The sequence below is a fragment of the Enoplosus armatus genome, chromosome 7, assembly GCF_043641665.1.
Source record: "Enoplosus armatus isolate fEnoArm2 chromosome 7, fEnoArm2.hap1, whole genome shotgun sequence".
NCBI classification, from domain to species: Eukaryota; Metazoa; Chordata; class Actinopteri; order Centrarchiformes; family Enoplosidae; genus Enoplosus; species Enoplosus armatus.
The window spans coordinates 3,491,585-3,517,556 of record NC_092186.1 but is presented as its reverse complement, the minus strand read 5'-3'; the positions used below and the strand labels follow the sequence as shown (position 1 = coordinate 3,517,556).

At 41.7% G+C, this 25,972-nt stretch overlaps 1 protein-coding gene across 1 annotated transcript in view; it reads right to left on the bottom strand.

Annotated features, from left to right (window-relative positions):
- Positions 1-2,244: 2,244 nt before the first annotated feature.
- Positions 2,245-25,972, bottom strand: part of mcf2l2 (MCF.2 cell line derived transforming sequence-like 2) — an 82,492-nt gene continuing 58,764 nt past the window's right edge. Inside the window, exons 20-34 of the mRNA XM_070908226.1 lie at positions 24,992-25,084; positions 24,688-24,780; positions 22,914-23,036; positions 21,080-21,160; positions 20,281-20,421; positions 18,431-18,523; positions 17,927-18,005; positions 14,095-14,131; positions 13,786-13,883; positions 10,876-11,034; positions 8,542-8,640; positions 5,767-5,838; positions 5,200-5,310; positions 4,109-4,218; positions 2,245-2,364 (exon numbers count right to left, since the gene is read on the bottom strand). Coding sequence (XP_070764327.1) covers positions 2,245-2,364; positions 4,109-4,218; positions 5,200-5,310; positions 5,767-5,838; positions 8,542-8,640; positions 10,876-11,034; positions 13,786-13,883; positions 14,095-14,131; positions 17,927-18,005; positions 18,431-18,523; positions 20,281-20,421; positions 21,080-21,160; positions 22,914-23,036; positions 24,688-24,780; positions 24,992-25,084 — 1,509 coding nt within the window. The remainder of the gene's footprint in view (positions 2,365-4,108; positions 4,219-5,199; positions 5,311-5,766; positions 5,839-8,541; positions 8,641-10,875; positions 11,035-13,785; positions 13,884-14,094; positions 14,132-17,926; positions 18,006-18,430; positions 18,524-20,280; positions 20,422-21,079; positions 21,161-22,913; positions 23,037-24,687; positions 24,781-24,991; positions 25,085-25,972) is intronic.

The following is a 25,972-nucleotide window of genomic DNA, read 5'->3' as shown; positions in this document are numbered from 1 at the left end:
GACGTGGTTGGATGCGCTAATGTGTTCTCAGCCCATATACAAATATACCACACATTGCCGACAGCAAGCCCACACGGGCCGGGATAAGGACGCTGTGTGTGTGTTGTGGGTGTGAAATGAAAGTCTAAATCTGGAAAGGTGCAACACACTCATGGGAAGGGTACGTTAGCAAGCATATTACCGCTTGCGTTGGAAAAAGTCACTGTCAGCAGTGTACACACACAAACACACGCATAAACACACACTTGTCCCAGAGGTCCATCTTTACACACAAGAAGCATGTACCTAAATCCACATGGACAGACACAAATGCATGAACACACACCCATGCACATACATACAGCATATATGAGGGAGTTTACACAGTTAATCAGTCGGTGTATTAAAAGGGAGGACTTAGGAGGTTTTCCTCAAGTGTGGAGGACAGACGAGTGAGTGAGTGAGACCTTTTAGCAGCAAAAACCCACAGAGGCAGACGACAGGAGACGGTTTCAAGGGCTGAAATATGCATGAGCTGATGAAAAATGAGCATTTTTCAAAGCAAGTCGAGCTTTTATCTAACAGAGTGTTAGTCGCTTCCAAATGCAGAGAGCTTGCAGGAGACCAAACCACTCTTTCAGCGACGGATTCCAGAGGCTGTTTCTCCATAAAGGCAGCGGCCTCTGTTTTTCAGCCGAGCCGACAGGATAGATGGTGGTGGTGAGGTGAATGAAACACAGATTTATTATTCAACTGAAGCCATTGTGTTTCCAGCCGCCTCCCTTGATTTGGCAATAGACCATTAGTCACACGTTTTGTTGCTGTATCTCCCACTGCTTCATCAGGGTAATGTTATAGTGAATGAAATTTTAATTCCAAACGAGCCACACTGAGCCTTTAATCCTGGTAGAGAGAGGGAGCAGGGCAGCAGAGGAGCAGCTGTTGCACTAGTCTCATTTCCCTTCTCGGGCTTGGTTGACGAATGTGGACCAAACTCAAGACAGGCTTTTAACCAGGGAAGCCGTGGTATGGGTAATGATTACAGAAAGCAGTGGATTAAGTGGGAAAAAAAGTCTTTCCTTTTGTAAAATTACATAATATCATCAACGCTAATACAATCTTACACAATCCAACATAAGAGCTCTGCATGAAATGCTGCCTTTCTGAAGCTTAATGTCCCATTTTTCTTGATACCCTGTCAGAGAGGACAGAACTCAATATCTGAGGCTGAAGTTTATGGTGTTGTTGTTTTGCGCTGCATTATATTGTAAAGTCCATCCATTCATTTTCTATATCCGTTTATGCTGTTCAGGGTCGTGGGAGGCTGGAGCCCGGCCTGCATTTGGCTAGAGGCAGGGTATACCCGTGGAGTGTCATGAGAGCATGTAGCACATATCACTGGCATGTACTGATGTTCATTTGTCCAGGTTTATATACAGGCTTGGGAATTGTTTGAAATTCATATAATTCAACGGTGCCGCAGCAAAGCGTGTGTTCTAGTATAATGTCAGTAGAGGGGTGCTCAGCAAAGACACATCTTTGCACAGGTAGACTTACTACTATACTGCGGCCTGTGTCACGTTCGGCTGCATTGAGATTGTACAGTTCACTTCAGAGTGCAGGTAACATGAATACGATATGTAGCCACACAGTTCCACAACATGCTGCTCTCTTCTGTCCACCGACCAGTAAAATACTTCTAAGTCTCTCTCAGAGTTTCATAGTCAGTAATATTCCAGAAACGCGAATCTCCGCAGCAGAGACCATAAAGTATTCTATATGTGAAACGGTGAGGCAGAGAAAAAGCACTGTGATCGTAGTTTAGCATGATTATATGCTTTTGCGTCAACAATCTGTTAAAATGATTGCCTGCCTAATTTAAAGGTCCCATATTGTAGGAAGTGAGATTTCCATGTCTTGTTTGATTATAAAGCAGGTCTGGGTTCTGTATATAAATACTGTGAATCAAAACGCTCAGTCCACAGAGAAATGCACACAGCCCGTATTCAGAAACTGTGCCTTTAAACGAGCCGTCATGTCACAACTATACAGTCACTGCACTCAGCCACGCCCCCCCAGCAGGTCATCTGCTCCAGGTACAGCACACCCACCAAGTACAGGGACGCTCATCCACCCGCTCAGTCTGTCTAAGTTATTGGAGCGCTCTGCTCAGGACTACTCTTCAAGTTTTTAGAGGTTGTTCAGTTCGTCTAAAACAACAGTGAACTCTGTCTGAAACAGTTCTATGGTGGAGCCAAGTGGAACTCACCAGTGACCGTTCTCCGCTTCCTCCAGAAACTGGACCAGGTCACCCGTCTCCAGAGAGAGGTCTCGCGCTTCATGAGACTCATAGGTCAGCTGCACCCGGAAACGACCACTGTCACCCTGCAGAGAAAAATGCCACCCTTTGCATTTATTTGAAATCAAATTGACAAATGTCCCCAGCAGCCGATTATATGAGCTGAAGCAATTAACGTTAATTAAGTGAAATGTGGTTATCATGCTTTATCAGCCCTTAAATGCTCTTGGTCATGTCACATCAACTTCAGAATCTCCCTGTTAAACGTTTGTACATACAGTATCATATTCATATCTGGAGCTTTACAATGTAATTGTTTATAATCAGGACCTCCAGTGTTTGGAGCAAGTAGCTGTAGAAAAATAAGACGTGGAAAAGTAATAAGACCTTTTTCAGATGCTTATCTAATCAAAATGTCATATTTTCTGCCGTTCATCTCATGTTCAGGTTGAAGCTACAGTTTGTGAACATGAATTAGGCTGCCACTCAAAACTGTGGTGTTTTTAAAGCTGCAGTCAGAGCCTGCACACTGCTCTTGCTCAGCATCCCAGTTTATTGATCATACTAACGTTACTAACAAGAACAGGAACACATGTTATATTTACAAAAATCGACTACATCGACTGAATGAAAACATCGGCCTTGGAGGTTTCATAAATCATTCAAAGTTGTGTCATCACATTAACTATTGTATTTGTATCTTGAGTGTACCATATAAGGTCTATAAAAACCCAAACCTCAGAGCATGACATGCCATGGAATCTCATCGTTCAGTATTTGGGGGATAAAGTTTGCAAATTAAATATCCAGTAAACCTCTCGTCTATTCAGGATTTTATCAATGTTACCACCTCTCTCTGGCAGAGCCACCTTTCCAACGCACCTGCATCAGAGACAGTTGGACTTCTCCTTGAAAAAAATATAATTTTGGTTGAAATATAGTAATACATATTGTAATAATAGATTATTTAAACCAAAAATACCTAATGTAGCTTTAGTAGCCTTTGACTTACGTTAAATCTGCAATAATTAGGTTTTTTGGTAACTGACAATTTGAGGTTTTGATTACATCAAGACACCAAAGAAAGTTGGTTGTCTCATTTCTGCACTTGTGTCTTGTCTGCAAGTTGCATCCACAGGCAGGATTCACAATTGTTTTCCTGTTGATAAAACTTAATTTGCCGTCTATCGCATGACGCAAACATGTCAAATTCCTTGGGAGAGTGTGTGCGTGCTGAGTGTGTGTGTTGTTGTTATGTCTTGTGTGCCTGTGTGGCTGTCTACTGTGCATCACATAGATTATAATGGATCTGGAAAGGCTGCCATACCCAGCAGACCTGTGCAGCTATAATTCTCCCTGTCTTTCGCCTCTCCTCCCTCGTTTCCTAAATGTCAAATCGTCAGTTCCCGCCGCTAACGAGACACATGTCCACGGGAAATAATTAAGCAGCGAAGTAGCCCTGTTTCAAGGGGATCAGAAGGGGATTTAATAGAAAACACGGGAAAGTGTAGGATGAGTGAAGAGGGACGGTGACGGATCGTAGAATGTGATGATTTATGGCGAAGCTGACGTGACCCAGCAGGACCGGAGGGGGTCGGGCCGAGCTACATGTTTCACTTGGGCCAAGGTTTCACAGTGTTGAGTGGTACTGAACTCGACTGAAATGTCTTGTTTCAATTCAGAATAAAAATATTTGCAACTTTGGGTTTTGTTCAGTTTCACTATTTAAAACATTTTAAAAGTAGGCCCAGTCATGCTCCAAGTGATATCCGGGTTAAACTTTCCTTCATTTTCTGGCCAAAGTGAGCTGCAATCTTGAGTGTCACCTACATTTTTATCGTTGCCTTCCTCTTCTGAAGAGTTGGACGTTTCCTCTGCACTGGAGGGGATCGTCTCAATGTCGTCTGTGTCCATGGAAGGAAGACGCCTCTGGGCCCAGCCTGACGGGAATCAATACAGATTATTAACCACTAAAATGTACTCATGAACGAGGGGATTATCACCATTCCACTTAGCAGATGATGGTGCTTCATTGACAGGAAAGTAACGACGCTATGCAGTTAAGGAATTTGTCTCATGAAAGCTTGATGAGTCTGTTTGCAATAATTAAACCTGTAGCCCGAAAGCATGTAGAACAATTTCTAATACTGTTAACTGATTGTAAATGCATGCCAGAGACGTGGTCGAGCACACTTTATAGAATACTTAATGAGAATTCCTAACTAAGGAAGAGTTCATGCCAAAATGAAAAGTTCCATCTAAACTTCCTTTTAAACATCTAGCCACCCTGAAGCCAAATGATTGTAAGATGGGTCAAAGTCAGCTATTTACCTTGTTATGTAATAGATATTTATCATTGACAATTTGCTGGTTTCTGAGCAAACTTTGCTTGCAACAGGAGAGCAATGCAACAAATGCTTCAAACAACCCATGTTTTCCTGACAAGCGACCTCTTGTGGTCATCCAAATCAATGGTGGAAGTAGCGTGATGTTTTCTTGAGAAGGAGGCCAGGGTTGATTGGTGAACGGTTCATCGCAGTGGGGGCTGGCCATTGGAGGGTGCATAGAATCAGCATAATTATTCTTAAATTTGATTTTCAAATAAGCAAATGAATTCGATTTTGCTTTTAATGCTTTTTGATGGTAAAAGACGATGGAACTAGAGGTTCCATTCCAGCTGAGTGTTTGGAGAACCATTTCTTTAAGACCAATCTGAGGGTAGAAATCAATGTTCCTCAAAAAGAAGATGAAGTTACGCATCCAAAATTGGAAAAATGAAACACTGAGGCAAATAAAATATTGCCCAATACCAAATAATGAACCCAAACAAACTCTTTCTCAACAACTTATCGACACGTAAAGCTGAAATGAATTCCACCAAGAAGATAACCACACACAGATGAGTCCTCCTATGCAGTTACCTGGTTGGGAGGTGGATCTAGGGACAGCTGAGGTGCCGCCAACAGCAGTAGCAGTGCTGTTAGTCATGCTCTGACGTTTCCGGACTGCAGCCATAGCACCACGCAAAGTATCTGGAGGGAAGCCAAATGCTTTATACCATCCTCTTCATCATGGTCGCCACTCAACATCGTCAACCACAACCAAAATGTAAAACGTAAAGGTCCTGATAGATTCAGGAAAATTAAATTCAGTTGATCGAGTAAAGAAAACAACTCGACTCATGCAGAAATCAACCAAGTAGTCAACAGGCCTAAAAACCAACTGACCCCTCACCACACAAAAACTACGACAAAACAATTCATCTGATTCTCTGATTTGATGCTCATGCAACACCCTATCACATCACAAATCACAACACAAGTCAACACAGCAGGCCAGAAATTAAAATACAGAAAGTGAACAGACACACATCATCCACAAATGAAAAAATAAGTTGTGCATAATTAACCAAACAACAGGCTGAAAAGGCTCAGCATGCTCAGAGCCTGTACATTACATACATGACATATTTTTGCATGTTCATGTACCTTCATAACCAAATGGAGTGGGGTCACTCTTTATCTCATGTCTCTTGCTCTTTATGCTAGCAGAGAGGGGACCTGGCCAGGGGAAATAAAAGGAAACTTCATTAGATACTGACAGCATTACCCTAAAACCCCTTTTAGACATGAAATATCACTGATAACACTGAGCTTCCATCTGTTAAAAGTAACAGCTTTTTGTCATTTAGACATACAGTTCTGTAAAAGTTCGTTATGACTTTGTTCAGACCATTATGAAAAGAGCAACAATTCTCACGCGATAATTGCCATCTGGTACACAGAGGAAGCGGTGGCACTGCTGGAGAACAGCAATGAGGTGAAAAAATTATATCAAGAAAAAAGTGTTCCCTTCCTGGTTGGGTGAGTGTGGTTTAGTTTATAACCATCATGAGCGTTGAAGACTGAAGCTCACCACCAATTATCTGCTGTAAATATAGTGCTGGATATTCATACTGTAAGCAGTTGGCATGAATTAAAGTTGAACTCCTTCTTTTTCATGAGGAAAAATATATTTAAAAAAAAACAATTTTTGAGGCTCATCCGGTGTGAAAACAAAATTCCATGAAAGCTTACAAATTGGCTCATAAGTCGCTCTTGGTTTACACTGATTTGATTTCCTTTTGCACCAAAAAATGTAAAATTAAAAATGTTGATTCGATTGCTATGGCAAAAGTTGTGCCTGTTAAACGTTGTGCATGCTATAGCCTGTTTTTTTTATTATGACAGCATTAAATTCAAACTTGGGCAGTGCAGGAAGTGTTATGTATATATAACTAGGTCCTACCTGTTATGACTTTTAAGGATAATTGACTCAAGGGCTTTTTCAAATTTGAGACCTGCATGTAAAAATGCTGGTACATTTGCAGAGTTCAGTGCTTGTCCAAAGCATCACTCCGGTTACAAGTTGGGTCTTATTTTTTTTTAGTTTTGGAATATGCCAACATTGCTACAACAAAGTCCGACGGGGCAAGACATGAGTAGTCAGACGGTCAGGCAGATTGTAAACGAGCCAAAAGGTTAGCCAAATTATCAAGTCAAGTTGGACCGAGTAGTTGTCCCCGTCTCCCTGATGACTCTGTTCTGTCCAAGGTGTGACAGTGCGCCAGCATGAACAATACCAGGACCCTGAAACTAAAGCGGCTAAATGGAATTCAGCCATCATTCATTTTACTTTTTACACTGTGCTTTTCCTGCTGTGACATGTCAAAATGTCTTTTGTGTAAAAGGAAATTTTAACATGGTGAATATAATGTTTTTATTACAGTTAGGAATGATGGCCAAATTAACAAAAGACGACCAATTTTACAAAAAAAGAAAATTATCCTTTAAATAACTCAATTTGCGAATGAGATTAACAGGGTTGATATTAGGAGAGTCAATCCCATCTGCACGACACAAACATATAAAACTACATTGTGGCTCACATATAGCATAGGTACAGTAGTGCCGCTGTATGTGTTTCTATTTTACCAATGAAGCATTATATTCTTTTCTTGATACGAGTGCACAAGGTGGATGAGAATTAATATCAGGGGCCAAAATGCTAACAGCCACATTCCCAACTCCGCTGAGCGCTTTACAGTCAATGTGACCCACAGCGCTCTCATCAGTCGTGTGTTATTGAAACACCCTCGACTGTATGCAGGAAAAAATGAAATACAATAAAAACGAGTGGAAAGAGTTCAAGGGAAAACTTCAGTTGCTCTCTTCTGGTGTTTTTAATTCCTCCCCTGTCTGGTTGAAAATAAACTTCTCATCTGTATTCCTGCGGTAAATTGCACTTCTACTGTCACTTTAAATGTCACCCTGCGTTCCAAATGTCAGCTTATCAAAATTCTTATTTCCTTACTGTCGCTTTTTAAAAAGAATATGTATGACGACTCATTTCAGCTTTTTTTTTTTGCCTTTAACATTGTTTTCATTCTCAGCGAGGCTTGACTTTCTCTATGCATCTCATACATTTCAAGAGAGAAGGAAATGGGGAGAAGGTAATAAGAAAAGTGCTCTCTTTGCCCCCACTCTATACATGTACACACATACGCATGATTTTCTCACCACAGATTCAATCTGAGGGTGTGTTTTGGTCATGACTGACCTGAGAATGTGTGAAATTGCAAATTGGTTGTTGAAAAATGATAACTGAAGGGCAAACCTACCTACCACTGTTTTCTCATCTTTTAAGTGGAAGTTTGGTGTCAACACATTTTTCCACTTCGAAATTAGCCTTGAATATATACTGTACACATATCAAGTCTTAGCATTCCTCCTACTGAGATGTACTGTATAAACCTTACTGTGCATGTATGTGAATGTATTGTCTTTAAAGTCTACCTGAAATCATAATTAGTTATTCTTTTTTCCATTAAAAAAAATCACATCAAAGTGCTTCTTAAATGTATTATTATTGACAAGACGTGTCTATGCTTGTAGCTAAAAAAAGAGAGGCATGCCCAAGAAAGCTAATGTGGGATGTGGTCCACAGCCCTTTTTGTGTCTGCTGTCACACAGCTGTTTTCTTACTAAAGGTCTTCATTTACCCACCTTTCTGTTCAACACTGCACCACTGAATTCAGCGTAATAATTAGCTTTTTACCTGTTGAGCTGCACCACTCTGAGTACAGTATGTGCGCTTTAGCTTGCTGTGTGCGTGACTGTAGGAGTAAAGAATGTGAAGAGAATAGAAAAAGAATAAAAAGAGTATAAAAGCAAGAAAATATATCGTAATAGCAAAACGTGGAGGCAGGAAGGCTATCCAGGTACCTTTTGTGCGTCTCGTAGCGAAGGAGGAGGAGGAGGAGGAGGCGAGAGAGGAGGTAAGAGAGAAGCGGCGGGAAACTTCTGCCTCCTTAGCAGCAGGCTCTATAGCCGGAGAGGGGTCAGGAAGGAGGAAGAGTCATGGAGAAAGAGCGGGGAGGACAGATAGAGCAAAAGGGAGAGGAAATGAAGAAGCAGAGCAGGATGGACAGGGAGATGGGGCGTTACATTGAATACAAATGAAAGGTGACAGTGTAACACAGAATAAAAGAAGGGAAGATGTTATTGGTTTAACATTCTTCACTCCCCGTTTCTTGACACCCATCTTCATAATAATAATAATGACTTATAATAATAATAACAATAATAATAGCAGTTTATCTACTGAGCAGTTATCAAGCATTGCAAATTGCTTTAAAAGTGAAATTCATGAAAGCAAATGGAAGTAAGCAGGAATGCATGAAATAATACAAGCAAAACTAAATAACTAAGCTGAACATTAAAGAGGAAAATCAATACAATGGAGGTGAATAATGTTCCAGTTACTCTTGATAATCCACAGAACACACTGGGAACAGTTTCCATTCTGTTAAGACATATTCATGCTGACATGTTTGCCTCTGGGTGGCGTCCTGGAAAGGATACCACCTGGGAACTCTATAATTCTTCTGGGGGGTTTCAATGCTCACATTGGTGGCGATGAAGAAACCTGAAGTGCAGTGATTGAGAGGGACGGCCGGCCTGATCAGAACTGGAGTGGTGTTTTGTTATTGGACTTCTGTGCTAGTGAGGGATTGGCCATAACAAACACCACGTATGAGCATTGGGTGATTCATAAGTCTACCAAAGGTATCCAAACACCTTAGGCCAAAGATCGATAGTGGTTGTGTCATCAGATATGCAGTCGTATGTCTTGGATACTTGGGTGAAAGCAGAGCTGTCAGCTGATAACCTGCCAGACAGACATGTTAAAGCCACATGTGTAGTGAGGGTGAACTAGGAATGTCCAGCAGAGGCCCCTGTCCACTAGGTCTTCAACTCCCATCTCCGGAAGAATTTCTCATGGATCCTGGGGGAGGTTGAGGACAGGGCCCCGGGTGTGGGAGGAGCATGGGGAGGCTATGGAGAAGGACTTTTTAGTGTGGCATGGAGGGGACAATGCATGGAGCGGCGGAGTGGGGTGGTGGTTCCCATTTTTAAAAAGGGGAACCGAAGAGTTGGAACGCTGTGTCACTGGACGGAGCAGACAGAATGGCCCTTGACTTCAGTCCTTTCTTCAGTGATCCAACATGAAGCAAAGGAAGCTGCAGAGAGACCTCCTGTTAAAGGTGAGTCTATTCAGCAGGAGGACGCATGCCATCGACTGAGCATTGATTTCCATCTCATACAGCCGACGGGACATTCATTGCTCAGATCACTGCGTAGGAGTGTGTGCACTTCCTGTATGACTGCAAAGTGTGTATGTGGCCATTGTACTTACTGCATGAGGGTCAAACATAAATCCAGTCATTTTTTCACTTCCTTTCCCTATAAGGTTGTTGGATTACTGTACTTGGTTTTCTGGACATCTTTGCTTGTCTACTGACTCCATTACCTGACCCACCCACCTCACTTATCAGTCTCATTAGGAGCATGTGTGGCGTGAAGACTGGCTGAATTGCTGCGACATGGAAAGCAGAGTCTGGAATCAGGGCCTGTCTTCCTCCAAAAATGTTAATACTCTTCCAAATGTCAGGAGGGTTCGAATATTAGAGGGTGACATTTAGCGCTGCCTCGCCGCACTGTCACCACTGCTGGGACTCTGATGCAGACGAGATGTAGATTCTCGTTCTTTCTGTCCATCTGTCTTTCTGTCTTAAAATGTTGTCTCTTCAACAGTAGCCCGTCACTCTCTTTCCTAAATCACAGTTTCCTTATTGTAGAGGGGACTGATGCAGACGATACTGACATGAACAGATAAAAGCAAAGAGAGGGGAGTAGAGGGAGATGTGGCCTTTATTATGCTGAAACACTGAGGGCACTTGGATGACTCCTGACAACGAGATACACGCTGAAACAGAAATGTATATAACATTTGAGGAAGAAAAAGGAGAGGACAGCAGCAGTTGTGTGACTGGAGAGAGGAGCCTGAAGTAGAAATAACAGAGGCAATGCTGCTGCTCAGGATGATGACGATCGTCATTATGATGAAGATGAGGAACAGATGAAGAGAACAAAGACCAGATAATGAGGACTATGATGACGACAAAGATGCCAGTGATGATGATGATGATGATGATGATGATGATGACGATGAAGGTGGCATAAGCGAGCACCCCATGTGTCACATCGTGCTGTTACCTGCTGGAAGAGACCTCCTGTTGGAAAGTCCCTGCAAGGTGAAGCGTTTCCTAGCGTTAGCAGCTGAGCGGCCTGATTGGCCGGCCAAAGCATCAACTGAGAGGGAAAGCAAGAGGGAGCAGGAGTTAGTGCAGCGGGGGACGAAGAGAAAGAGCGGGCCTTGAGTGTCGTTTGAAAATGTTCGATATTGATGCCAATATGATCCGTTTCAGTACTGATTCCAAAACAATACTTTTTTTTCGATTCCCTAGTTTGGTATGTTTGGTAGATGTTTTAACCCCAAACTGATCGGTGCATCAGTGATAAATTAAGAACTAAAATGTGGCGCTAGGCGAAATGGCAAACACTTTTATCACAATAAATATTTTTCTTATCAGTCAGTATTGATATACATCGCATTATAAATCACAGTCACTATTTCTGTTGGCCTTAATGACTCACTTAAGCTTAGAATTCCCCATTAGTAAATTCAAAACATAATGTTATATGAGCTGCAAAGAGAAACTCTTTTTAAGTAAATAAATATACAAAAACAAAAAGAAAAAACTGTTATAAATCCTCCAAATGTTTACAGCCAGGGAGCCGAGGGTCAGTCATGCTCATCAGTTAAAATTCAAATTTTTTTTGCTGTGTGTGTTCGCACCAAGTCTTACATGTGTAAATAGCATTATAAAATAGCATTTAGGAAAGTTGCAGTTTGTTGCCTCGCTGCTTGTTCCAGTGGATGGGTATAATTGCTGGTGCACTTGCAATCTGCATTCTTTATTGGGTGATGATGTTGTGAGATGATGAACTTAGTTTGTGGTATTCCAGACCTTTGTTAGCATATGTTCTGAGCATGAGTCTCATCCACTTCGTAGCCAAACAGGGCTTTAAGTAGCCAAATCGCCACACCACCAATGTTTTGTTACCTCGTTTCTCCACAAGAGCTCTTTATGTTTAAGGTTGTTGTAACTGTTGAGCGGTCACTCTTTTTGCCAACACAGTTTCCTGTGAGGGAGCACCTGTCTGTGTATGTATTGACATTGATACAAAATATTAGGATTTGGTGTGTTTAGCTGGCTCAGCCAACCCAGCTGTGCATATTGAGAAATCCGTTCCTACAGAACAGCCACGTTAGATTTGAAATAGATATAGTTTGTCATTGAGGAAATCGGGTCAGTGTTTAAATCGTTTATATTGGCCATCGGTAATAATCTTAAATTAGAAAAGTTTCCTCATTTAGATCAGGAAATATCTGATCAAAGAAAAAGTAAACAAGCCTAAGAATTTAAGCAAGCAAGGTTGTATTGCAGGAAGTGATAGATAGATAGGAAGGGATGATGATAGACTGTTGATATTCTCACTCACTGGAAAGTAACACCAAGGGCTTCCTCACAAGCATGACAGCGTACCTGTTCTGCATCCCTGCATGCTTTGGCCTGGCTGTATGTGCAAGGGTTGATAACTGGCCTTGAGATTGTGTGTGTGTGTATGTGTGTCGGTGTGTGTGTGAGCATGTACTGTCTCACCTGGCCTTTTGTTATTTTTACACTTTGATGCCACAGTAAACTCAGCAATGGATGCAATCTGCATAAATGAAGGTTGGTGTGCAGATATCAGTCACGCACTCTTCATTTAGAGACCGTTGTCATGAATTTATCCCACCTCAGGCCTGTGTTAGTGAGGCGCTACAACACCTGGCTGACTAGATAACTTCCAAAGAGCACAAACATCCAGACTCCCTGCTCACTGTTCTTGGGGACTTCAACAGACCAAAAATCAGCCATGAACTTCCAAAATACAGACAGCATATTAAGTGTCCCACCAAGGATAAAAACACACTGGACCATTGCTACACCACATCAAAGGACGCCTATCGCTCTGTCCCCCATGCAGCTTTGGGACTCTCTGATCACTGTCGGGTTCATCCCTTACAGGCAGAAACTAAAATCTGCGAAGCCTGTGGTCAAGGCTGTGAGTATATGGACCAACAAGGCAAAGCTGGAATTAAAAGCCTGCTTTGACTGAGGCTGCAGCCACAGACCTACAGTACATGAACTCACATACAACAGCAAACCCTGGTTTACAGCTAAACTCAGGCAGCTGTGTCAGGCCAAAGAGGAGGTCTACAGCAGCGAGGACAGAATCCTGTACAACCAGGCCGCAAACACGCTGACAAGCGTCAGTGTGGAGAGGCCTGCAGGACATCACCAGCTACAGGAACCCAACCCCCACACTGTGGAGAACCGTCACCCGCCCGACGGCCTGAATGTCTTTTACTGTAGGTTTGATGAGCCAACATCACCCAGTAACACTAAAACATCCACTAACCTACAAATCATAAATCATATACTTACAGTTTAAAATACACACTGTGCTTTAACATGTACATATCAGCATATATTTACTGTATATATACATGTATACATACATAATTTACATATACTGTACATAACCACCCACTTCATGTATATAAAGTAATTGAAATATTAAATATTAATATTTAGATATATTTATATTCCTTTGCACTATTTTCATAAACACTATATGTTGTTGGTCATTGTTTCTTATTACATATATTTATATACACACTTATTTTTGCTATAATAGTTCTATGTTTGTTCAGCTTTATTGTCCTTGTTTTTTTAGCTGTATGTCTATTTCTATATTCCTGCAATTTGTTCTTGGGACTGTGTGTAAGTACATTGAGAGCAACCAAAGTCGGATTCCTTGTACGTGTACACATGCTAGGCCAAAAAAGCTGATTCTGATTCGGGGAACCTAAAGGGTTCACACTTCATTTCCCATCTGCAGTTTATTTCACTTACTCCAGAAGGTAATAGGAGATGTTTGCTTTTGCAGGACAAAAAATAATAATTTCTAGAGTTTACTTTGGAGTCTTTTCTAAGATAACAAGTGACCTCTCACCTTTCTTCTGCCTCATATTAGGGCTGGGGTTGGTCCTCCTGAAGCCTGACTCTGGACTCGAGGAATCAGACTGTCTCAGCACCATCTTACGCACATTCCTATTGGAGTAGAGGGACAGGTAAAATCGGTGTAAGTCAATGAAATAGCTGAATGTCTAGCAGATTGTCTAGTTAACTTAATTTCCCACTATCCTCATGTTCCCCATCTGTATTGTGGTAGGTGATACATTTTCTAACTCTTATTTTAGCTTTTTTTGTGTTGAGAAGATTCAGTCACTTTGTAGTGTGTGAGATGAAGTTGGTGGCTCACCTCATGGGGGGCCCAAAGATGTTGAGCTGACTGGCTTCTGTGGACACAAGAGAGACATTACATTTACATTACTGTTCATCAAACAACAGCATCTTTAGTGCCCTCCACAGTGACGGTTACAGAAATGATTTGGATGTGGTGAGATTGGGTTCTTCCTTTAATCAACTACCAGCTCCACTGTCTTCAGAGCTAACTGCTGCAAACTGTAGCTGCCAATAGCAAGTTAGCTAAGTTAGCTGTGCAGGTAGCGGTCCTGTTAACGTTACCTGACGTTGCGGTTACTTTGGCAACAAGTAAAGCTACCTGTCCATCTGGAAAAAACATAACTCACAAAGAGTTGAGGCAGAGCAGCCGGAGGACATAAGAGGGGGAAAAGAAATTCAGTCCTTCAGTATTTATACTGGTCCAGTTTCATTAACTCCCTGCCAGATTGCCTCATGTGTTTGCCTTGCTTTGTCTGACCTACCTGTTTGGACCTTCGTCTGATTACCTGGACTTCTGATTACCCTGCCTGCTCCTTGTCAGATTTGTTAGCCTGCAGCTCCACCAGAGCAGCTGTGGCTTCAGTACCTTGCTCAAGGGCACTAATTTCATGTCCTGTCCCATGCAGTGAGTTTAGAGTGTAATCAGGGCCTTGAGGTGGCTACTGTGTCCTGTTTGTAATCCTGTGTCCTTATATTGGTGTCTAGTCCTGTTGAATCTGTGCCCTGCACCGTACAGAACATGAAGGACACAGGACAGGATAGTAGTTAGAAGTACAAACGTGAGTCCTCATTACACAGATGAAGATATTCAAAGAGGTAAACAGATAGTACTGGGCAGTATACAAAAAGATCTAACTCCACTGTTTTTCTGATCAGTTGCAGGATGAATCTCTTACACTAAAAAGCCTCTCTGACACTTCTCTCTCTCCTTCCGTTCTAATATTTGAGTTATTTCCAAAATTTCCCAAACTGCTGCATCAGCTCCATAAGAAAGAAATCAGAACACTAAAGTCACTGGGGATACAGCTTCAGATATCAACCCATATCTGAACAAGAGGCTTCATAAATGCAACGTTAACAAATCTGGCCTGCCACAGGATTCTGCTGTGTGACAAGAAATCTCTAAAGAAGAATCTAGTAAAACAACTGCAGATAGTGAGGCGCAGCCGTGGCCAAATGTATAGCTCACCTAAGTGAAATACCAAGCCCCGTGAATGATCTGGCTTGTCACCTCCTGTTCCAAGCAACCAACGAACCTGTCGCAGAAATGCAGACTCAGCATGGAGCCATTCCACATGCTCAAATCTTGTACTCAGCAAAGGGATGTATATTTTTTCATCATGGATCTAGTAATGTTTTATTCATAACGTCTGGTCACAGCCAACAACAGTCGGAGAGGAGAACCTTAGCAGAAAGTAGCAGCGAGGAGTAACACTGTGCACAGTAACGGACACAGGATGGCATCGAAGTCTGAAGCCTGTACTACGAAGCAGGTTCAACATACCCAGGATACTTTTCGTTATCTGGCTTCACTGAGCCTAACAACTGCGATCCCGCTAAGCAGTCACACCACGGTAGTTATCAACTCTTTAAGTCAACCCACGGGTTTCCCGTTCACATAAAAGGGGGCGGTGTTTGCAGCATCTGACCAACCACAAACATGGACACGTCTACTGGCAGCAGAGCGGCACATTTTACAAACTAAGAGCAAATTATAATATTAAACAAATAGGAAGACATTGAACACATCATCTAGGCTGAAAGCATCACAGCTGCAGCTGCCAAATGCAGGACGGACAGCTGGCAAAAAAATCACCACTGTGTGAATGCAACACTTTTAATATCACTGCCCCATCATTAGGGCACGAGGAGATCTGACTGTAATTACATTTGTGTATTCCATTAAATGAATGTGTTGCTTAGATATATTCTCATGGCGTTTATGACAATTTTCTCATTCTGTCAGCTGCAACCCTGGTGTTTGAAACGGACTTGGGAGTAAATAAAAAAAATATATAAAAGCAATTCAAAGCAGTGAGTAGGCTTACTGTCATCTATTATAAGAACAAGTACAAGGCTTTAGTGCTTCAGTCAGTCTCCAGAATCTATATCTCTCATATGAAACACCGTAAGGGAAAGCCAAAGACTTAAGAGACGCTCTCACGATCCACCGAGCTCCACAGGATCTTCTATGATCGGCGATGCCACTTTCCAAGAGAACTGATTGGTCAGTAGGTGTTGCTTTTATACGACTGACGCTGCTCTGTTATAACAGCTGTCTGTCCTTTTGAATGAGGATTCTATCTGTATTTTACTTTACACATCCCTCACATTAGATTTAATCTCTTCCTCCTTTCTCTTTCTCATCACATTCATGCTATCTCTCTCTCTCTCTCTCTCTCTCTCTCCAGCACACAGTCCGTCCCTCCTTTCATCCCTTCAAACCTCTCTTCATTCCCTCTGTGCTGCCCCTCACTCTTCATATCGACTCTCCAAAATCTCTCTTCTCTCTCTCTCTCTGTCTGTCTCTTTGTCTCCCTCCACCAATCATTCCATCACCCTCCTCTCTTCTCTCCCCATCAATTTCAATCTCCTCCCTCTCCTTTTCCCAGACCCATTTCATTCCCTCTCCCTCTGTCCGTCTTCTCTCCACCCTCCTCACTTGGAGTCAGAGGAGCAAATCACTCTCCCTCACACACTCTGGACCACACTGGACTCAGAGCCTGCTACAGCCTCTGCTCTCCAGGTTTCATGACAGGGCAGCTGTGTTATTAGTCAGTCTGCTCACACACACACACACACACTCACAGGTAGAGTGTGTGGCTCTCAGAGGCTGGTTTTCAGTCGGTCAGGACCACAGAGTCGGACTGATGTTTACTGGTACAAAGAGGGCCGAGAGAGGTAGAAACACACAGGGAGAGCGAGGGGACACAGAGGAAGGTGTGTGTTGCTGTGTGTAAGTGCATATACACATTAGGGTGTTTATGCACTATCTTTACACTCGGGCTGCAAGTATTTATACATTAATCGACGATGAAAATCATTCGATAGTTTGATTATTTTTCTCATTCATCGATAAATTGATTAATCTCTAAAATGTTAGTGAACAGTGAACATCTACTCCCGCTTCACCTACGACTGCACACTTGGACATGGTTCTAATGCCATTATCAACGGTGGCTGACCTCAGCGTACAGGGAGGAGGTCCAGCACCTGGAGGCGACAACAACCTGGCCCTCTACACCAAGAAGACCAAAGAGACGACTGTGGACTTCAAAAGTTTTTGTAGTTGTCTTTCTAACAACTACAAAAATCCTAAACAGACTGTCATCATGTTCGTATGTTGCAATGTCTCTGTCTGCAGTTCACAGACAGTATCAGACAGAGGACATTTCCCTGACTTGGCAGTCGAGAATGACGGGCCTATCTCCAGATTGCAGCAAAGGATGACTCCAAGATGTGCTGATAGATACGGGTGTTGACAAGAACATTTTAATGATAAAGGAAGAAAGAAATTGAGTTGTTGGAGCAGGAAATAATGATAGAGCCATAGCGTGGGGAAAATGTAACAGAAAAACAAACTGAAAAGGTTTTATAAACGTGTGACTGATAATTACATGAAACGTACAGTATAGGAAAACGTCTGGACACAGGATGTGTGGTTAGAGATACAAACAACATGTACGTATGTCAGTATGATGTTAGATGTATGAATAGATTCATATAGTGCCTGTCCTTCAGCTGCAAGTTGGAAGTGAAGTAAGTTCTTATGAAATACATAAAGAAGGAGATATTCTCAAGTGCATGTGTGTGTGTGTGTGTGTGTGTGTGTGTGTGTGTGTGTGTACCTCTGCATGCCTCTAGCTGGCCTGTAAGAACTTTACGAATCTCTGACACCCACATATTTTTCACATCCATGGACGGAGCCTGGGGAAGAATACACACACACACACACACACACACACACACACACACACACACATAAATCAAGAAACATATACAACAAAAGCCTCTCAACACTAATGCTGTTTTTCAGAGTGAAACTGTTTAGTGGGGGTGCTGAGTGATGCAACACTGCCCCCAAGAGGAGGATTGTGGAACAGATCACTGAACGCCTCCTGAGAAGGATCTACGACAAGGCCAGCACCTTGCATGGCAGCCCGGTCACCATCAGATCTGATAGATCTGTAAAGCGCTTTGGGAACCGTTAAGGTTGAAAAACAGCGATATTAGTGAAGTCCATTTAATTCTAATTAGTTACATTCTGTCACTGTTTAAAAGTTAAAAAGCATGACGATGAAGTTGAACATAAGTGAAGACAGGTTTGTCTCGTTCCTCCAGCGTCAACATACCTGAATGATGTAAACCTCCTCTCTGCCGTTGTACCACACCTCAAACTTCTTGCTGTCGCCTTTGACGTTCTCCGTGATCCCCACAGCGCTCATCTGGACAGAGACAGGAGGGCAGACACTGTGAGATGCAGCAAAACTGTATCATCAGCAATGACTGAATGAATACAACCCAAACACACACACTTGCTTGGCACTCCCCAGCCAAACACACACACTTCACGCCCTCTGTTTCCATGGTAAAATATAGTGCACATCGAATACTAAACATAATTCATTATCTTCCAAGACACCCAGGAACCAACCAGTCCTGTGCTGAACAATACCCCAGATTTACTCTCTGTCAGTTCATTTGTGGTCATTTGTTTGAACAAAGCTTTAGTTGGCAAATAAATAACATACAGTACACAATGTTCGCCCAATAATTAAAGGATAAGACGAGCAATATTCTATATTTTTCGTATTGTCAGAAATTCCCATGAAAAAACAAAACCAACAAAGCCTGATGTATCTTCTTCCTCTGTGCCACAGACGTCCATTGTTGTCCAAAAACTATTAAAAACACAATAAGAGAGCCACACTGTTGAAATGAGTGACGTGTTCCTTCATTACCATGAACACACCGTAGGTTATTTTGGCTCAATCCTGCTTATGTCTACACATACGAATATCTGCCACTGAAAATCGTCCCAAACAAACTATTTCCTCTTATTTGAGTAACCTTTGCTAACAACTACAGTTCAAAAATCAAACTATATACAGTATAGTCGTTAATAACGGGCTTCAGCCGGGAATGTTTTTGGATTGGACGGGCCCAGAAGATAGTTGACCACCCGCCCGGAACTCAGCTGGATCCCAAACCGAATCGCCACGTGGGATGGGCAGCTAGCCCACACGAGGAACACCTTCCCCCTCCCTCCAGAGCGACTTCTCCATTGGGACCACCAGCTGAAAGTTTACTTAGTGGCATTGATGCTATAGATTACTAAACCTAATTTAACGTTCAGGAGTAGGATCTCCCTTCATTCAGGTGATTTCACTGGTCAGTTTTAAAGTCTTATCCACTTAGTGGCTTAATGTTTACACAATTAGATACAGCTTTCCAAGACAATCATTCACTGTGTCATCTGGTATAAAATGACCCTCCTATCATGCAATCATGCATTCATTGTCTGCCGTTGTATTCATGGCTTCATTCATGCATTTATTACTTCACCGTGTTCTCCGCATTTATTCATGGTTGCATTTATTCATTCATTTGGATGTTTTGTGGTTATAGTTGTGTGTTTGCAGTCCGCAGTTTAATAAACCTTTCATTCATAAAGAACTTGATTATTATGTGGTTTGAGTGTATGAAGTATTACGGTCACTGTGCACAAGTCAAGAACTCCGGAGCAACCTTTAGACTAAATTCATTAACTTCTCTTTTTCACTTTTTCAAAGGGGGGCGTGCCGAGGTAAACTTAATGCCAGTTAGATTCTGAGGTTCAGCCCTCTACTTCATTTTGTACAATTTGTATTTGTATGCTACATATTTTTGGTGCTGCCTTAATTAAGTATTAACTCTACAAGATAAACAAAACAGGGTCCACAGCTCCACAGCGCTCCACAGAGGTCAATAACTCGACAGGGACCCTTTCATTAACAGTTATTTCAAGTGAAGTCAGGTTGAAGTCAGTTAAGTTCAACTTAAAACCTTTTGGCCTGCAGACACCATTAAAACAAGCAGTTGGGAGTTTTTATAGACCTTCAGATAACAGTGGGGGTCTTTATCACTTTACCACAAATCTAGGAGTGACACAAACAAAAGGGACAGCTGGACAAAGGACCACACACCCCCATGTGTATCTTACCTTGAGTGAGTGTTTGAAGCTGTAGGACGGGGTCTTCTCGTGTCCCTCTGTCGTCTCCTCTCGTTTCTTACAAAACAGCAGCATCTTGTCATACAGGAACAGGTGTCTCTGCATGGGCTTAAACCTGGCCAGGTCCTTCACCTGAAATCAGGTAATCAGTATACTGTATTATCAGTTCACACATCCATCTAATTATAATATTCATGTTAATAAGTGTCAAATTAAGTGTTGACTTTTCAAATCAATCTGCAACCAAACTGCATTACCACACAATGATAATAGTGACCGGCAGAAATACATAACTAATTAACAAATCAATAAATATGGTTCTCAAATTAATTTATTATTTAGTTTTGTTTTATTTAACATTCTTAACATAACAATCTTTAGCATATGCTTTAGGGATGTCAAAGATAACACTCTTTAACATACCTCCATCCAAAATCTAAACATAACTGCACTAAATCCAAGACTCATGAATACACTTTGCCTTTTGCCAAGTGAACAACACTGTTATCTTCTTATCTATCTGACATTCCTTAATGTATGTCAAAAAGTTACCAATCAAATGTTATGTTGTCTTCATTCTTGCGGCTTACAAATGAGTAGTTTTAGAGCATAAATACTCATTTTTTTCTACATGACATCTGAAAGACTCTGTTGAATGAATGGCTGCCTGGAATGGCAGGGAAAACACTCACAAATGTGGTGCAAATGCTCAGCGAAAATGATTTGTAGTTAAAGAGCTAAAACTTGCAAAAACACTGGTGTGGTGCTTTAAAGGAGTGTGGGGTTGTACCTTGCTGTGGCCTCTCTTGTGGTCAGTCCACACACTAAACGATCCCTGCATCAGCAGCTTTCCAAGGTCACTCAGGTTTCCCTGTGAAAAATCAGCAGTCAGGACAGTCAGACTCATTGCAGTCACAGCATTCTGTACATATTTCTTTTGTATGTTGAGTATAATGTTGCTACCTGTACCATTGTCTGTTAATGTTACAAGCTGAAATGCATATTAACCGTACAGTGCACTCCATGCACTCTTTCACAACCTGCACCATGGCTATAGCTATTAGCTATATAATAGCTATGTATCATACATATTCAAAACATTGTATTGGCCTGATATAGACTTTTTGAAGAGAATAAAAAATTCACGAGTGGTCCAGACCTGCCGGACAAGTCATGTATAGAAAAACATTATGCCTTAATCAGACTGAAATTAGTTTAATTATGGTTCCAAAATGAAGAAAACTTAATGTTAAGGGAACATAAGTATGGGCAAAAATAACTTATTAGTAACTTAGATCAAAATCAACAACTTAAAGCAACCTGAGCTCTCTCTGTTGGTCTCTCTTTTTACCTTCTGGGAATGAAACTTGCCCACTAACAGAGCAGAACAAGTCATTTAGGGAGTAATAAAATATTCTTGCATGAGGCCCGATATCTGCTGTTGTGAATACATACACTAAATGTCTTGCGCTAGATTTTATGACCCCTACTTTTCTCAAACATAATTTCCCCCAAAAACATGTTAAAATTTACATTTCATATAGTTTCATAAAAAAAAGGTTTTCTATCATTTTCTTTCAGAGAGTAAGCTTTTCAAATCAAGAGACAGTGTGACAGCTGCACAGCGTGGACCTGGATTCAGCATGTGATGTCAAAATTAATTTCTTTACAGAGGCATTTCATTTCACAGCTTCACAGCTGGGCTACCCCATGATTGAATTTGCCACAATTCAATCGTGGGGTAGCCCAGCGCTGTTATCCGTGGTCAAAGCCATCATGCTAAAAATAACTAAGCGTGTTGAATGCCACACAACGTTAGCTACAGTAGCTGTATGGGTAGTCGACTCATCTAAGTTAGGAAGTTAACATTACATTAGCTAACGTTACTTGCGGCTATTTCATTAGAATAAAATGTAATTTGGAGGACTTGTTGTGTATCGTATAATCTGTTCGAACAGATTGAGCTGAGGATCGTCATTTGGCCCAAAGCTCTAAATTGACTTGTCGGTCAAATCAATCATGTGTGATAAGCAGACTTTGATCCCATGATCGCAGACTGTGTAACCAAGCAGATCCATACCATGACATACATCGCTAAGTCTTTCTTAAAACACACACATCCACGCAACTTCCTCAACTACCCCTCACCTTTTGATGATTTATTAACCAAGTACGGTTTCGACGCCCTGACCTTCTTAAGAATGGTGGCTCACCCCTGAGAGGATTTAGTTAATAAATAATCTGGATCTGAGTTTTAGCTGTGGACAGACTTGTTCTGTGTTTTCAAGGGCTACAGGGAACTATAGGTACATTTTTAAGAATATCTGACGCAACAAGACTGTGTTTCCATTTGAAAGACAGCAAATGCTCCAAAAGATGTTCATACGATCACAAAAATCACATACTGGTAGCTACAAAGAAAATTCTGCAACAAAGAAGTTTTAATAGACAAAACTGAAAATAAAATCAACAAAATATATCTTGGACTGTTATCCCTCTGTGGGATACTTGGGGAGCCTCACGCTGAGTGTTGTGTGCCTGATTTGCGTTCTAGTGTTTAGTGTACTGTACATGATGATGATGATGATGATGATGCTGATGATGAATTCATTCTACATACTGACCTCAAAGCCAGTGATGGCTATCTGGTGCATGGAGTCGTTGACAGACTTGATGATGTCCAGCATGGTTGCTAAAGCCTCCTCCAACTCTGCTGTCCCCTCACCCTTACTGCATTTTAGCATCTCCTGGAAGACAGTCAGGCGAACAGGGGTCAGAAAGATTGAATAAGGATAGAGAGGATAAAAGGGAAACAATCCGCACTGAGCTCCACAGGATCTTCTATGATTGGTTGCCATTTTCCAAGAGATTTGATTGGTCAGTAGGCGGTGCTTTTATACGAGTTTATCGGTGATCTCGAACACAACCTGCTCCGGAGTAAGTTAGGTGTGCAGTCACCATGATGTATGGGCCTCTGGTGTGCTACATCTTTATTTCTCACCTGGCCTGGGAACAAAGTGCTGTGAAGCTCCTGTGCCAGGTTTGGTTGTTTTAAAGGTGTTTACTCTGTGGTTGGTTGGGTCAGTGGTGGACCTAAGGGTGGGGCGTAACACTTGTATACTCACAAATTGTATATTCTGTAACAGCGAGTTGTAGGACGTGCTTAAAACGTTTCAATTACTTCAGAGCTTGGAGCTGAAATCTGCAGATTAGTTACAGATTGGGTGTTTCACCTCTACACTCCAACATGAGGAGCGTAGCAGTAGACGTTTATAACTCTGGGCCCCATGGTGAAAGACTAAAGCCTCATTGTGGCTTCAGCCTCAAAAAAAGAGCTCCTGTGGGGGATTACGTGGAGCAGGCTGAACTAATTATCCAGATAATTGCACAAAATAATGCCCTATTATTAATGTACTGACATATTAGTCCAACAAAATTGAAGTCAAATCAAACAAGCAAGCAAGCAGACAGCAAGAGTCATACAGCTGACAGCATTTTAATGTGCGTGTGTGTGTGTGTGTGTGTATTTGGTGGAGGTAATGGTTAACCTCATAAAGTCCTTGTATCATTCCAAGCCTCAGCCAGCAGCAACAAAAGGAAGCATTGTCAGGTGTGTGAACAATCAAAGGATGTACAATATACAATACATGAGGGAGAAGATGTCCCCTGCATTAATTATAAAACATTTGAATTATAAACGTTTTTTAAAGATTCTTTTTTGGGGGGTCTTTTTGCCTTTGCTGGACAGTGATAAAGAGAGAGGAAAGGTGGGAGATAGAGGGGGGATCACATGCAGCAAAGGGACCTGGGTCGGAATTGAACTTATCATGATGAATCCTATTTTTTTTCACTTTCAGATCATATTTTTTCAGTTCCAGACTTTTGCCATTGATCTGGTGTGTGGGGGGGGGGGGGGGGGGGGGGGGCATGGCATCAGCTGAGCGGGTCGTGGGCTCATGAGCACAACAAATACGGCTAAGGACCTTCCTCAATCACGTTGCCTTCAGGAAACGTAGGTACTGCAAAAAGTGTGACTCAACACTTTCTATACAAAAATATTCACACGATTGGCAGCGACAAAGTTCCATTTAGCAAGCAGTTCAATAAGATTTCCCAGATTGGGCAGTTATCTATATACACCGTATGTAAAGTAAAGTGTCATGAGATAACTTTAGCTGTGATTTGAAGTGGCAAAAGTCAATCCAAGTGTGGCCAAAATTCAACAGAAAAACCAGCGGAGCTACAATCTGACTGCAAGGATGCGTCAAAGTAACAAGCTAGCCAATTACAGCACAGTAAGGTGGGACTTGATGCAAAATACCGAACGGTTCAGAATGATTACATGTACCGTCACCCCATCCCTGCCCAAAGAAAAAAAAAAAAAGGTAAGGTAGTTACCTTGAGCATGAGTTGGTACTTGGTGATCCTCTGGACAGGCTTCAGCAGGTAGGCATCCAGAGACAGTTTGTGGTCCAGTTTCTTCTGGCATTCCTGTTGTCACAAACACCAAACATTCTCCATCAGGAGGGGACACACGCTTGACCTACTTAACTTAGTGTTAAATATTTAACTCACCATATCTTACACAGTTACGTTACAGTTTGATGCTACTGTATATGGGGGCCGAAATAAGGAAAGTTAGGTAATGCAGCTAGAAATTGTTGTTGTCTCCTGAAATTGTGTGTGTGTGTGTGTGTGTTACCTGAAAGAAGAGGCTGTCTCCACACTGTCTCCAGAGGACTTCAGAGCGGGGTTTGTTCTGACAGTACTTCTCATACACCTGAAGCTCTTCTTTCTGACAACACAATGAGGCATGTCTGAGTGAAGAGAGGACCTTAAATAATCTCTTGACAGTTTCTGGTCAGTTTCAGCTGTTGCTGGAATATGAAATGCTTGTAAGTCTCCTCATCTACTCATTCTGTTACTTTGATTAAAAGGAGCCAACTATCACGAGACAGACAGTATATATAACCTGCCATACGTGTTGGAGGAAACATACTGTAACCGCTGCCTGGATTATGGTCGCTGGCAATTTTCTATTTTGTCAAATCAAGAAGATTTGTGAACGATTGGACTTTGACACTTTTATCTGAAACGGACCCACAGAAAACCTACCCGAATAATGATAAAAAAGAAAATAGTCCTACAACCAAAAAGGAACCTATTGGAAGTCGGACATGATCTGAATAGACCCAATCCAACGGAGAAAGAACACCAACACAGATAGCAGCATGATGCTCCATCCATTAAAGTCGAGATGAAACGGCATTTTGAGACTATCTAGCTTCCATATCGTGACCTATTTCCAAGTGAAACAGGAAGGCAGGCGGGACATAATGTTGGGCATTGTGGTTAATGTCATCTTAAGGAGATGGTGTTGTATATTCTTATCCTTCTTGTAATATACACTCCCTGGCCACTTTATTAGACACAGTACACCTGTAAAATCTAATGCAATCCAATACAACGGCTCAACCATCAATTCTACCTTCACGAAGACAATAATGTTCAGTTCAGTCACACTGTCAGGCCGGTATTCATTTAACTATATGTTTATTGTTATTGTATTGCAGTTTGTTGTTTGTTTTCATTACATTGAAAGGTATTTCTAATATTCTCCCCCCCTCATGTTTGTAAATGGGGTGGGCAAAACATTAGAAAGACCTCCTAATATAATGCAGCC